Source organism: Oncorhynchus masou, unplaced genomic scaffold (genome assembly GCF_036934945.1).
Source record: "Oncorhynchus masou masou isolate Uvic2021 unplaced genomic scaffold, UVic_Omas_1.1 unplaced_scaffold_4091, whole genome shotgun sequence".
NCBI lineage: Eukaryota > Metazoa > Chordata > Actinopteri > Salmoniformes > Salmonidae > Oncorhynchus > Oncorhynchus masou.
Genome location: NW_027016759.1, coordinates 2501 through 17326, shown reverse-complemented (window position 1 = coordinate 17326; position 14826 = coordinate 2501). Strand labels below are relative to the sequence as shown.

The window sequence follows — 14826 nt, the reverse complement described above, 5'->3', positions numbered from 1 at the left end:
AGGGAGTTTAGTCCAACGGTAGGTATTCCTGTAAATACACCATGGCTCCTCCCACCTCCAGTAGTTGATCAGTGTTGATCCATCTGGAGAGACTAGGGACAGATAGGGAGGGTGTTGATCCATCTGGAGAGACCAGGGACAGATAGGGAGGGTGTTGATCCATCTGGAGAGACTAGGGACAGATAGGGAGGGTGTCGATCCATCTGGAGAGACCAGGGACAGATAGGGAGGGTGTTGATCCATCTGGAGAGACTAGGGACAGATAGGGAGGGTGTTGATCCATCTGGAGAGACTAGGGACAGATAGGGAGGGTGTTGATCCATCTGGAGAGACCAGGGACAGATAGGGAGGGTGATGATCCATCTGGAGAGACCAGGGACAGATAGGGAGGGTGTTGATCCATCTGGAGAGACTAGGGACAGATAGGGAGGGTGTTGAACCATCTGATTGGAGAGACTAGGGACAGATAGGGAGGGTGTTGGTCCATCTGGAGAGACTAGGGACAGATAGGGAGGGTGTTGATCCATCTGGAGAGACTAGGGACAGATAGGGAGGGTGTTGATCCATCTGGAGAGACTAGGGACAGATAGGGAGGGTGTCGTTCCATCTGGAGAGACCAGGGACAGATGGTGATGATCCATCTGGAGAGACCAGGGACAGATAGGGAGGGTGTTGATCCATCTGGAGAGACTAGGGACAGATAGGGAGGGTGTTGATCCATCTGGAGAGACTACAGGAAGACAGATTGGAGAGACTAGGGACAGATAGGGAGTTGATCCATCTGGAGAGACCAGGGACAGATAGGGAGGGTGTTGAACCATCTGGAGAGACTAGGGACAGATAGGGAGGGTGTTGGTCCATGCGGGGGTGGAGGGGAACGAGGCAGCTGATGTACTGGCTAAACAAGCACTTAGTAGTAAGCAGAGGCTAAAAGTCTGATATGGACATGATGCTAGCGAGTGATGGTGCAGAGATGGCAGGAGCAGTGGAATAGAGATACAAAGAGCAGGCATTTATTTCAAGTACAGAGGAAAGTCGGGGAGGACGGCAGGAAGGGACTGAAGAGGGGAGGCTATTTGTTTTACAAGATTAAGGGTGGGGACACAGTCGGTTGAATACATCTTTAAATGTGATAGGAAAGTGTGATTATTGCCTGGAAACAGAGATGGTGGAGCATGTATTGATACAGTGTGGTCAGTATGAGAGGGAAAGAGAGAGAGACTGAGATCCAGTATGAAGGGGAACCAGGAAATCAGTTTCAAGAGTATACTGAGAACGTCGCCATTAGAAACAGTCGCCCACACTCCTGTACACTAGGTGGCGGTAATGCGCCATAATGTTGAATGCCAGCTGCCAACGAACCCTACCAAAGAAGAATTGACAAGAAGATGTACATTACATCTCTTTTCCTAGCTGTGAGATAATTAACTTTTTTTTTTTGTAATATCGTATAGCTTTTGAAATCGTGACATTACATACTTTCGAGGATAATAGGCAGGTTTCTCGACTCATACCCTTGACTTTGATGAAAAGGATTGCGTTACTGATCTTAGCAACGGTGTGACGCACCATGACAACGCGAACGCCATTGATCAGTCTGCTGAATGGGGCGTTACACGTGCCTCCATTTATTGTCCAATGAGATTCCTATCTCCTCCATTCTATAATATCTCTGCAACAGCTGTCATTTAGTAAGAAATGACAAGTACATAGCTCGACATATTGCTCTGTTACGCAAAGTAAGAACCACAAGATGAAGGCTGGCCAGAAGGCTCTAATGATAGCTCACTCGCTAAACAGACATGTGCCAATAGAAAAGAGGCTGTATAGCTTGCACCAGTTTTGTAGCGGTTATTCTATATGGAACCACTAGTTTTAATTCTTCATCAGTAACGCCTTGTCGTAGCTTTCAAATTCTGTGAATATCATTCAGCTAGCTCGTAATTTTAACACATTTGATCCATATTTAGCACAATGGAAAGCACCCAGTGAAACGTGAAAGCATGACAACGCCTCACCCGGTTGGTCCAACAGACCTCGTGTTATTCTCTGAAATTTGTTCGCAGCTTCAAAACTTTTGGCAGAGGTTAGTCGCTGAATTAGTGCCAAAACTCAGAGCGCAAAATGTAGTTTTTATTCACAGAAGATTCCCCAGTTGCAACTTTAGTAAATTAGTTGTATTCATTTTCAAATGTAGTTGCATGCTTGCAATTCCTATTGAATTTATTCACATATCAATTGACGTGTTTACAAGTGTTGTATTTATTCACACACACACTATGCACTTACAAGTGTTGCATTTATCCTCAAACATCGTTTAGTATCTACAAAATCATTATACGGGTGCAACTCGTACTGTATTTGACATGATGAACTGTGCTAAAGCCAAGACATTGGCTCAGGAAGCTAACATACGTTTTCAGTTCTCAGGCAAGGTGACTCATCTCCCGGGACAAACCATTCATAGACATTAACACAGTAATTCCCTATCCGAGCACCATTGAGGTTTTTTTTTAAACTCAAGTCATTTACCACCCCTATTCTTATTTATAGTTGGATATATTTTACATGAGTTTGTTTGCTTGTAGAATGTATTGAATGCATAAAATAAGTTTGATCAGACTTGTGACGAATCTGTAAAACCATTCTCACGTTGTGTTTCAGTTTGTTCCATTTCACTGCTACCATCTACCATCCTACCTCTCAGGTGATCCTGGACAAAGGATTTGGAGCTGACGCTTCTGAAAATAGGGGCTGATGGAGACGAGGTGTGGAAACCAGGCGTACACAAATCTGAGCAATGGTATCCACAGCACTGGTGGTTGTCTTTTCTCCCTGGTAGTTAGATACCCCCCTACCTGGTGTCACAGTTCTGAATCTGTGTTTAGAGAGGAAGGATACACTCCAGTAGGGGTTAGACTTCAAGGCCTGTATTTGAGAAGGGGTTCAGTAAACCCCCCCAGCCAACCACCATTCTCACTTTACTGTGGGCTCTTCTCTGGTGTGGATTAGCTGCGGGCTCATCTCTGTGTGGATTAGCTGCGGGCTCATCTCTGTGTGGATTAGCTGTGGGCTCATCTGTGTGTGGATTAGCTGTGGGCTCATCTGTGTGGATTAGCTGTGGGCTCATCTCTATGTGGATTAGCTGTGGGCTCATCTCTGTGTGGATTAGCTGCGGGCTCATCGCTGTGTGGATTAGCTGCACTTCTCTCTTAATTTCTGTTGTCCCTGACTCCCATGGTGCTACATTGGTTGGTGAGCGTCAGGCTAAGAACAGTAAGAGGGATTCTACAGAGAAGCAACTGTGTTCTGTACGTAAGGACTTTGTGGATAATGTGTATATTCTGTAGTTTGAGCTCAACCTGTAGATTATTTTGGTATAAAGCAGATTTCTTTAACATTCAAAAATAACCCCCATAGACAATGGCTGTGTCCAAAATCTGTCTTGCATACTACTTACTGAAACAACATACTGTGCTAATCGTACTATTTAGAACGTACTGTTTAGTAATGTATGCAGTAAACAACAAATAAAATCACACTAGGCTCCTACTGAGAATGCATCATCTCATGTGCAAATCCTTTGCTTCCTGCCATTGGTTAATGTGGGTATTTGATTCCTGCCATTGGTTCATGTGGGAACTTGATTCCTGCCATTGGTTCATTTGGGTATTTGCTTCCTGCCATTGGTTCATTTGGGAACTTGATTCCTGCCATTGGTTCATTTGGGTATTTGAGTCCTGCCATTGGTTCATGTGTGTATTTGAGTCCTGCCATTGGTTCATGTGGGTATTTGATTCCTGCCATTGGTTCATTTGGGTATTTGATTCCTGCCATTGGTTCATGTGGGTATTTGATTCCTGCCATTGGTTCATGTGGGTATTTGAGTCCTGCCATTGGTTCATGTGGGTATTTGCTTCCTGCCATTGGTTCATTTGGGAACTTGCTTGCTGCCATTGGTTCATTTGGGAACTTGCTTCCTGCCATTGGTTCATTTGGGAACTTGCTTCCTGCCATTGGTTCATTTGGGAACTTGCTTCCTGCCATTGGTTCATTTGGGAACTTGCTTCCTGCCATTGGTTCATGTGGGAACAACCAACAGTTATGGGACCAACCCTATCAGCTATACTACCTTCCTTCAATTCCAAAGTAAAGCTGGAAGACGTCTCCACATCCTCTCTCGTTGAGGTACTGATAGAGCTGGCCCAGGTTCATATGGTTTCCTCTGTTCCCGTGTGGATCGAACATGGCCTCCTCGAACCCTGTGAACCTACGGAGGGAATCCGTGTGGTCTGCCACGCTGGCCTCAGCCCTCCGACTGTCCACGGCAACATCCTCTCTGTGGCGAATAATGATTTTCTTCCAGGTTAGAACCTTCACCCTGTAAACAGAGTGTTCTAGAAGCTTTAGAATACACCAACACACATGGTGACATGCTATATTACAGTCTGATGCTAATGCTATTCCTATTGAGAATAGTATGTTTGTAAAAAAAAAAACTATAAAATGTTAAGGTTGAATGGATGGAGAGCCTCCCCCCCTCCAAAAAAAACTACATAAATGTTAAGGTTGAATGGATGGAGAGTCCCCCCCCCTCCAAAAAAACCCAACACATTACACATGTATAACCCTACCTGGCCCAGAAGTCTTCGCAGGCCGACTGAGGGCCTTCTACACAGATGATCCCAGGCTTGCCAGGCATACTGAACCCTGACAGATCCAGCTCCTTGGACCACTCCAGAATGTTCTTCCTCTTCCTCTTATTATAGATGTGGTGGCTGTAGATCCACAGGCGACTGAACTGCTCTATGATAATAATTATAATTATAATAATACATTACAATAATATAGTGTTGGGTTCTGAAAATATGAAATATACTTATTCATGTCACTGGGCGGCAGGGTAGCCTAGTGGTTAGAGTGTAGAGGCAGCAGGGTAGCCTAGTGGTTAGAGGTAGAGGAGGTAGGGTAGCCTAGTGGTTAGAGTGTAGAGGAGGCAGGGTAGCCTAGTGGTTAGAGAGTAGAGGAGGTAGGGTAGCCTAGTGGTTAGAGTGTAGAGGAGGCAGGGTAGCCTAGTGGTTAGAGAGTAGAGGAGGTAGGGTAGCCTAGTGGTTAGAGTGTAGAGGTGGCAGGGTAGCCTAGTGGTTAGAGTGTAGAGGTGGCCTAGTGGTTAGAGTGTAGAGCGGCTAGCCTGGTGGTTAGAGTGTAGAGTAGCCTAGTGGTTAGAGAGAGGCGGCAGGGTAGCCTAGTGGTTAGAGAGTAGAGGAGGTAGGGTAGCCTAGTGGTTAGAGTGTAGAGGCGGCAGGGTAGCCTAGTGCTTAGAGTGTAGAGGTGGCAGGGTAGCCTAGTGGTTAGAGTGTAGAGGCGGCAGGGTAGCCTAGTGGTTAGAGCGTTGGACTAGTAACCGGAAGGTTGCAATTTCAAATCCCTGAGCTGGCAGTCATTGAAAATAAGAATTTGTTCTTAACTGACTTGCCTAGTTAAATAAAGGTCAAATTAAAAAACATTGAGGGAGAGAGGGGACGTGTACATTATGTTATTGTTAGCCATCGGGGTGGTTGGAGCGTTGGACTCGTGTCCGGAAAGTTGCAAGTTCAAACCCCCAAGCTGACAAGGTACAAATCTGTCGTTCTGCCCCTGAACAGGCAGTTAACCCTCTGTTCCCAGGCTGTCATTGAAAATAAGAATTTGTTCTTAACTGACTTGCCTGGTTAAAAAAAGGTAAAATAAAAAACAATGATAGGAGGAAAAGAGACACCGTCTGGTACGAGTCAACATGACAGCGGTGAGTTGGGGAGGAGTCAGCACTTTGGGGTTAGAGGTCAGGTCTGATGAGGAGGAACAGATATCACTAAGGTTCTGATCAGATGTGTAGGAGGAGACTCAGCATAGGAGAAAGGGTTAAATATCAGTGCTTGTACAGATGTGTAGGAGGCTCAGCCTAGGATAAAGGGTTAAATATCAGTGCTTGTACAGATGTGTAGGAGGAGGCTCAGCCTAGGATAAAGGGTTAAATATCAGTGCTTGTACAGATGTGTAGGAGGAGGCTCAGCCTAGGATAAAGGGTTAAATATCAGTGCTTGTACAGATGTGTAGGAGGAGACTCAGCCTAGGATAAAGGGTTAAATATCAGTGCTTGTACAGATGTGTAGGAGGCTCAGCCTAGGATAAAGGGTTAAATATCAGTGCTTGTACAGATGTGTAGGAGGCGGCTCAGCCTAGGAGAAAGGGTTAAATATCAGTGCTTGTACAGATGTGTAGGAGGAGGCTCAGCCTAGGAGAAAGGGTGACATATCAGTGCTTGTACAGATGTGTAGGAGGAGACTCAGCCTAGGGGGAAGGGTGACATATCAGTGCTTGTACAGATGTGTAGGAGGCTCAGCCTAGGAGAAAGGGTGACATATCAGTGCTTGTACAGATGTGTAGGAGGAGACTCAGCATAGGAGAAAGGGTGACATATCAGTGCTTGTACAGATGTGTAGGAGGAGACTCAGCATAGGAGAAAGGGTGACATATCAGTGCTTGTACAGATGTGTAGGAGGAGACTCAGCCTAGGAGAAAGGGTGACATATCAGTGCTTGTACAGATGTGTAGGAGGAGACTCAGCCTAGGAGAAAGGGTGACATATCAGTGCTTGTACAGATGTGTAGGAGGAGACTCAGCCTAGGGGGAAGGGTTAAATATCAGTGCTCGTGTGAATGTCTGTCTTATGCAGCTGTGTTGACCCAATAGGGTGAATAAAATTGGTTTAAGCTTTACTAATAGTTGTAATAGGTTCATTTTAGAACCCAAGAATATATTTTAGTTAATGATTTGTCAAAATTCCAAAGTGCTAAGGGTTGTTATTTGGAACATTTTGGTACATTTGCAGAAACATACATAAAATAATGTCATGCAATAACTAAAGCAGGTATAAAGACACCTTTGGGCTGCGGAGATGAGCAGGTAGACCGAGACTCTTTCTTGCCAGGGGCTGTTGATGATGATGTGCTCTTGTCGGTCAGGTACAGGTGTACGTTGTCTTTCACCCACTCCACGGCAGAGAGGACGCAGACATCTCCACGGCAGCTCTCTGAGAGGTAGGCGTTCATGTCTGAGTGAAGCTGGGCCTGCTGGGATCGGCTGAGGTCAGGACACCTGGGGGGGAAGAATTCAAACAACTTCATTTGTGTCCTTCAGACAATTCTATTAAGGCTATAGGGTTACAGATCTGGCTTACCGTACAGCTATGTCAGGTAAGACATTAGGGTAGTCAGATGAGTAGGTGCAAGACATGGTCACGTTCACCTGAGTGGAAGAGGACAAAGGAAGGTCATTCATGTTTAAATTAATAAATATAAAAATGCCGTACATATTGGTAAGCTGATCCAAGGCTATAGCTATCCCTGGCTACTGTATGACAGTCAGTGAATGTAGAATATAATATAATGATTGTCAGGTTGTGTGTTGATATACCCTATAGCCCTCAAACTCAACTGGACCTCCAAGTCTATAGATATCCCTGGCTACCTCTAATCAGGGACTAGTTTTGACCTGGGACACCAGGTTTCCCTCTAATCAGGGACTAGTTTTGACCTGGGACACCACGTGGGTGCAATTAATCATCAGGTAAAACAGAAAACCAGCAGGCTCTGGACTTTGTATGGCCATAGTTGAAAACCCCTGCTCTATATGTTGTGATGTGTGTTTTGTCCTATATTAATTTATTATTATTTTTTAATCCCAGCTCCCCGCAAGAGGCCTTTAGCCAGGACATCATTGTAAATAAGAATGTGTTCTTAACTGACTTACCTAGTTAAATAAATCAAATGTAAATTTAAAAAAATGGCATCAGCTGAGTGAGTCAGTCATGCCAAATGAATGTAGAATGATTATCATGTGCTGTGCTTTTAACCTACCCCCTTCACAGTGTCAGTGTCCAGCTTCTGTTTGATGAGGATGTGTGGTCTGGACAGAGGATAGGTATCTGTTGCTCCCTCCACATACTCCCTGAGCTCAGCCACAGCTAGTTGGTCAGTAATCACCAGCTCGTCTTCACCGGGGTACATACTGGAGAGTAGCTCTATCTCAGCCAGGTGAGATTCCGCCTGCTCTAGAAGGGCCATAATGCTCGAAGATTCCTGCAGAAAATACGTACTAATAAAGTCTTGTTGTTAAGACTCAATGTTCAGAATTAGCCTATGAGGACATATGGGGCAGTGATTATTTCAGCACATGCAGATGTCAAAAAGATTGAAAGAACTTAAGTTACACGTCACCATCACAGGGAGTGTCATGTTTTCTTGATAAACCGAACAGATAACAGCATGCTTTCCATGGCGGAGGACTCAAACTCATTAGTTGTTAGCAATCTTTATGCTAGTTGCAAATCGTCAAAAACGTTTTTTTGCTAACTGTCTATGGCTAGTTGGACAGAAAATCCGATTCTGTAAGAGGGAATCGGTGATTATTTGCACCACGTCAATTTAACACACTGCCAAATATAATTATTTTAAATCCCTACGATTTCGTTTACGATGCTAGCGTGGCGTTTCTAACGACCCGGATACATTTACCTACTAGATCGGCTGTACGCCGGGACAGATATAATGTAACACAAATACCGTCGTCAAAGATGGATCGAAATGGATTTTGGCCGATATTCTGCAAATCGATGAAACATTTGTTCTCAATACAGTTTTTTGTTCCCATAACTAAAATATGTTATGAACAGAGTTGACTACGTTTTGTAGACTTTACCCTTTGCAAACGTTTTAATAAATCGCTTTGTTTAGAAGGTGCGAAAGGGCGTATTGAGTTTATTGCACAGAGTAGGCGTTCCATAACGGAAATATGCAGATAATGCTACAACGCGCCAATAGGATCTCGGCTAGCTCTGCTTGGCTCTGCCCAGACTGACTCAATAGTTCCCGTTGGAAATGACAGGCTGTGGTTAAATTAATTTAATTATTTGGTTGTTATAAAAATGCATATGTATGTCCAATTAGATTTAAACGGATTTGCCACTCTTTAAGGGGCTGTTAAATTAGCAGCGACGCTCTTCGGGGTGTCAACTCTGGATTTGGAAACTAGAAGCACTCCGGAGTAGAATGTACCCCCTTTTACTGCGACACAATGTACATCAAACGTTTAATAAATTATTGGAATACATACAACAAAACATTGTTCACCATTTAGACGTGAAAATAATAATAAAAACATATCTAATAAATATTTTTTTATTATCATTTGTATGTTAACTAGTATAAAATATCGATCATTTTGCAAATTTCACATAATGTTCGCTGTAATGAATCATTTCCAAAATATACAGCCTCTTATTCTGAAGAATTCCACAAATCCGTGACCCGGAAGTACTTAGCTATTCTTGCCGAGGTTAGGATAATGTATGCATAAGGTTAGGATAAATCACGTGGCAGGTCAGGCGAACTGCATTGTTGGTTAAGTGTTTGTAAATATGCCTTTCAGTGTAAGGTCTACACCTGTTGTATTCGGCGCATGTGACAAATACCATTTGATTTGAATTAGGTTAAGGTTAGGAAAAGGGTTCGGCTTAGTTAAAATGCTATTTTAACCTGCTACGAATAGTAATTTCCGGTCGTAGCTGTACCCCCTCCAGTCAGAACCTTGCTTCACAGTGCTACCAAAGATTTATAACTATACCAAGATAGACCACAGCCTGTCGTTTCCAATGGGAACAAATTAGTCACACTGAGCGGAACAAGCAAGAAGGTGGACAGAGCTAGAGAGATCCTACTGGCGCGTTGCAGCATTATCTGCATATTTTCGTTAGGGAACGCCTACTCTGAAGTGTGTGTGTGCATTAACTTGAATTCGACTTTATTTTGTATTTTATATTTCTTCGCAAAGGGTTGTCTACAAAACTTAGTCCACTCTGTTCATAACAGATTTCGGGAACAGAAAACTATTTAAATCAAATGTTTTATCAATGAGAAAAGTTGCTGAATTTTGGCCAAAGTCTTCTCCCACTGCCGGCCAGTGGGCTTCCTCGCACAAGAATATTGGATGGAAACACCAAGCGGATGCTTCACATTTATACATCCGGTAAAATATCTGTCTCATTGTTCTATCTGTGGCGGTACACCACCACCACAGCGTTTCTTATTTTTTTCAAGTATATGTGGCAACTGGCTTAAGATGTTATTGTTTTAAAATATGGATAGTTATCATTTTGTGTAGTTTTGGTATATATTTTTTTCTGAAGGTCGTTAGCTATAGATGTGGACTCGGCACAAAGATATGTATAGTTTGGAGTCTTACTCAAAGAAGGGAAAACGAAACGGCCGACTGTGATTCACAAATAACGCTCCTCTGCCGGGTAGGTTGGTGACGGGTACCTATTTAGTCACGTTGCTGGGTATGTTTATTTATTGTGTGACCTCTTTCTTGCAATTATCCAAATACATGAATCAAAACATTTGTAGTGGATGTTTGACAGACGCCCATGGACAGTAATGGTAGCTACAGTAACAATGGCTTTTCTTATTAACTAACTAGCTAGCGTTACACAGCTTATAAGTAGGCTAGCTAAATCTGTTCCTATAAATGACAACTAGGTAGTAACGTTAAGTTAACTACAGTTTTTTTTTTCAAGTCAGAAGGTTTATATTTAACTGAATAACATTAAACTGCTAGCTAACGTTACACTCCTCTCTGGCTAACTTGCAGTTTGTGATGATGACTCATTCTGTCTAGGTCAGGTGTCTAAAGTCTTCCAGACAAGATGGTGAAGAGGAGGCAGAAAGGTCCTAGAGAGGACGAAGTGATAGACCTGACTGGTAGGGTCACTCACTCAGTCACTCACACCAATACAGGACATATACAATGTCATTATTAGCTACCATGAACGAGCCTAACTCCTCTCTGGTGTCCCTCCCACCGCAGGTCCGTCGTGCAACCATATCCGTAAAGGTGTAGACTCCAGCTTCCTGAAGAAGACTGGGGTAGACTCCGCCTGTAACAGCTGCCAAGACTGTAGGGGTGAAGAGCTGGCTGCCACTGTACAGACTCCATCAGAGGAGATGAGCGAAACACCAACGATATGGATGTGCTTAAAATGTGGACACAGAGTAAGGTTCCTTAAATACATTAGATATCAAATCAACATTTATTTGTCACGTGTGCCGAATACAACAGGTGTAGTAGACCTGACAGTGAAATGTTGAATACAACGGGTGTAGTAGACCTGACAGTGAAATGCTGAATACAACAGGTGTACTAGACCTTACAGTGAAATGTTGAATACAACAGGTGTAGTAGACCTTACAGTGAAATGCTGAATACAACAGGTGTAGTAGACCTCACAGTGAAATGCTGAATACAACAGGTGTAGTAGACCTTACAGTGAAATGCTGAATTACAACAGGTGTAGTAGACCTCACAGTGAAATGCTGAATACAACAGGTGTAGTAGACCTTACAGTGAAATGCTGAATACAACAGGTGTAGTAGACCTCACAGTGAAATGCTGAATACAACAGGTGTAGTAGACCTTACAGTGAAATGCTGAATACAACAGGTGTAGTAGACCTTACAGTGAAATGCTGAATACAACAGGTGTAGTAGACCTCACTGTGAAATGCTGAATACAACAGGTGTAGTAGACCTTACAGTGAAATGCTGAATACAACAGGTGTAGTAGACCTCACAGTGAAATGCTGAATACAACAGGTGTAGTAGACCTTACAGTGAAATTCTGAATACAACAGGTGTAGTAGACCTTACAGTGAAATGCTGAATACAACAGGTGTAGTAGACCTTGAAATGCTGAATACAACGGGTGAAATTACTGAATACAACAGGTGTAGTAGACCTCACAGTGAAATGCTGAATACAACAGTGTAAACCTCACAGTGAAATGCTGAATACAGTGAAATGCTGGTGTAGTAGACCTCACAGTGAAATGCTGAATACAACAGGTGTAGTAGACCTCACAGTGAAATGCTGAATACAACAGGTGTAGTAGACCTCACAGTGAAATGCTGAATACAACAGGTGTAGTAGACCTCACAGTGAAATGCTGAATACAACAGGTGTAGTAGACCTTACAGTGAAATGCTGAATACAACAGGTGTAGACCTCACAGTAGACCTTACAGTGAAATGCTGAATACAACAGGTGTAGTAGACCTCACAGGTGTGCTGAATACAACAGTAGACCTCACAGTGAAATGCTTACTTACAAGCTCTAACCAATAGTGCAAAAAAGGTATTAGGTGAACAATTGTAGAGATGTGTGTGTGAAATGTACTTGACGAACAGTCTTTCTGGTTTGCCAGGGGTGTGGGCGTACCTCTGAGGATCAGCATGCTATCAAGCACTACGAGAAGCCTCGGTCAGAGCCTCACTGTCTGGTGCTCAGCCTGGACAACTGGAGCGTTTGGTGAGCCAATAGAACACTGTGTCTGCGAGCCACATGTTCCAAATGGGACCCTATTCCCTACATAGTGCACTGCGTATGGGCTCTGGTCCAAAGTAGTGTAAGATGTAGGGAATAGGGTGCAATTTGGGACGGAGGCCTGTTCCTCTTATCATACTGGGTCCAGGAGGTTTAACTGACCATGTCCCACGACCAGAAGAAAAGAGACCAGAGTTTTTCCCTGAGAAAGTTGCGTGGTCAGGGTAAACTCCAGAACCTGCATCACTCTCACTGAAGACTGCACATGTAGAAGAACGACATTTTGTACACTAGGATCTGTGAATGGTATTGAATAAAAGCTTGGTGACGGGCCCAATAACTAGGGAAAGGAGTTTTACCTGACTGCCTGAGTTGACCAGGCAAAACTCTGGGTCAAAGTTTAGAACCATGATGATGATAATAAATATTTATAATTTCAAATTTTAAAGTCTGTCTTTACCACATTACACTACACAGTGCGCTTGTTGTTTTTTGTTTTTGTTGTTGTCAAAACATCACCCCCCCCCCCCCCCTCAACATTTTACATCCCTGACCATTGTCCCGTGTGGTTTTCTGATACAGGTGTTACATCTGTGATGATGATGTCCAGTACTCTAAAACAGGCCATCTGGCTCAGTTGGTGAACAACATTAAGAAACAGGCCTTGTCTGAGCCCCGGAAACAAAGTCCACAGAGAAGTGAGTCCCATATCTAGACTACTTTTCCTGTTGGGCTTTAGTGTGTCATTATCTTTGATAATTTTGTAACGTCTGTAATGTTGTCTCTGCTTGGAACAGCTTTCTACTTTGAATGATCAAATTAAATCAGTCAATCAATTCTCACAGAATTCTACCGCAATACGACTGACGACATGATTAGATAAGCATCAGATTTGACTAGTATTGTAATGATATTATGTTGTGATTGACTCAGAGCATTCAATAGTGAAGCTGGAGGACAGCATGATAGAAGAGCCACAGGAAACCAAGCCAGAAGAGAAGGAAGAGAACACAGTGACACAACCGAAAGAAAACCAGAAGAAGAACGGCAAGAAAGAAAATGGTTTGAAAGAGAGCAGCAGTTTGACTAGAGGACAGAAGGCCGTGGGAGGAGCCAGCAGCGGTGCAGTGGGAGGAGTCAGCAGCTGTGCGTTGTCGGTTAGAGGACTCAGTAACCTTGGAAACACCTGTTTCTTCAACTCTGTTGTTCAGGTAAGGAACCTTGGGCTGTGTCTGAAATGTCTACATGGTGTAGTGCACTACTTTGGACCAGAGTCTATAGGGCCCCATATAGTGTACCACTTTGGACCAGAGTTTATAGGGCCCCATATTGTGCACTACTTTGGACCAGAGCCCTATTGGTATACATACACAGCCTTGTTACTATTGCTATTTATTAGTAGGCTTAGTTCAGAATTATATTTGTAGAGTAATAAACCATTGTTCTCCATTTTTCTGTTGCAGACCCTCTCTCAGACACAGATGTTGAGACAGGTCATCAACAAGGTGACCGCTGAAGAGAAGACCAGTGTCACCATTACACCTGGAGTCTCCTCAGACCTGGTAGGTTCCCCTTCCTCTCCTGTTAGACCTCTTCACCTTAATGTTCTGTACTTCTGTTGCATGTGCAGTAGCCAATAGAGATCCTAATGAACTAAACCTGGAGATTCAGTAGATCACACCGTAATTTAACGTTTTATCCTGACTGACCCCCCCCCAGCCAGGTCTGGTTTATACTTCAACGGAATACCCTGTTATGTTGTTGTTGTTGTTGTTGATGATGCTGTTTCCTCCAGGAACCCATTCTGGTGCAGCTTGGTCCTCCGGGGTCTCTGACCGTGGCGATGTGCCAGATCCTGAATGAGATCCAGGAGACGAAGAAGGGGGTGGTCACCCCGAGAGAACTTTTCAGTCAGGTCTGCAAAAAGTGAGTAGTGAGATTATACATATTAATGTTGGTTTTTAATTATTATTATTTTTTTATTTCTGCCTGCAAATGAAGTTTCTGTTGAAATCAGCACTCTTACATCAGAAAGGTTTTTATTTTTTGAATCGCTCTCGCCCCCCCCCTTCACCTCCCCAGAGCGGCACGGTTTAAAGGGTTCCAGCAGCAGGATAGCCAGGAGCTTCTTCGCTACTTGCTGGATGGGATGAGAGCCGAGGAGATGAAAGTAAGACTGTGTTTTACCAGATCTCATTCCTGGTACACTTGTAACCTATAATAGACTACGGACACACAGGAGATTAACTGTTTTAATGATCTCTTTTTATAATTCAACATCTTTTAGTTTGGACATTTTAGATGTAAAGTTATTAAGGTTATTTAGCTGAACAGGATGTGTACCTAGCCCTCCAAAGAAGAGACTTCCCTTTCTCCTCTAAATAGAAACCTGTTCTGCTGTAGTATGAAT

At 43.4% G+C, this 14826-nt stretch overlaps 2 protein-coding genes across 2 annotated transcripts in view; one reads left to right on the top strand and one right to left on the bottom strand.

The window, feature by feature from the left end:
* Window positions 1–2243: 2243 nt before the first annotated feature.
* LOC135539128 (RWD domain-containing protein 2B-like) lies at window positions 2244–8563 on the bottom strand. The gene is made up of 6 exons (XM_064964977.1): window positions 8259–8563; window positions 7899–8120; window positions 7220–7287; window positions 6923–7137; window positions 4635–4806; window positions 2244–4381 (listed from the first exon to the last, which is right to left on the bottom strand). Exons 1-6 carry the CDS (start codon window positions 8274–8276, stop codon window positions 4129–4131), a joined length of 948 nt encoding a protein of 315 aa, XP_064821049.1. The 5' UTR covers window positions 8277–8563; the 3' UTR covers window positions 2244–4128.
* Window positions 8564–9388: 825 nt separating this feature from the next.
* Window positions 9389–14826, top strand: part of LOC135539130 (ubiquitin carboxyl-terminal hydrolase 16-like) — a gene marked incomplete at its 3' end in the record, with an annotated part of 5803 nt that continues 365 nt past the window's right edge. The window contains exons 1-9 of the mRNA XM_064964978.1: window positions 9389–10339; window positions 10717–10799; window positions 10906–11090; window positions 12298–12401; window positions 12999–13114; window positions 13350–13627; window positions 13880–13978; window positions 14212–14342; window positions 14499–14586. Coding sequence (XP_064821050.1) covers window positions 10745–10799; window positions 10906–11090; window positions 12298–12401; window positions 12999–13114; window positions 13350–13627; window positions 13880–13978; window positions 14212–14342; window positions 14499–14586 — 1056 coding nt within the window. The remainder of the gene's footprint in view (window positions 10340–10716; window positions 10800–10905; window positions 11091–12297; window positions 12402–12998; window positions 13115–13349; window positions 13628–13879; window positions 13979–14211; window positions 14343–14498; window positions 14587–14826) is intronic.

Excerpts from the sequence above, each read along its gene's own strand:
- LOC135539128 (XM_064964977.1), bottom strand. Across the intron at positions 7,288-7,898 it reads ACACTGACACTGTGAAGGGG|GTGAACGTGACCATGTCTTG; the intron begins GTAGGTTAAAAG and ends TCTTCCACTCAG. Across the intron at positions 4,807-6,922 it reads CTCATCTCCGCAGCCCAAAG|AGCAGTTCAGTCGCCTGTGG; the intron begins GTGTCTTTATAC and ends TTATTATCATAG.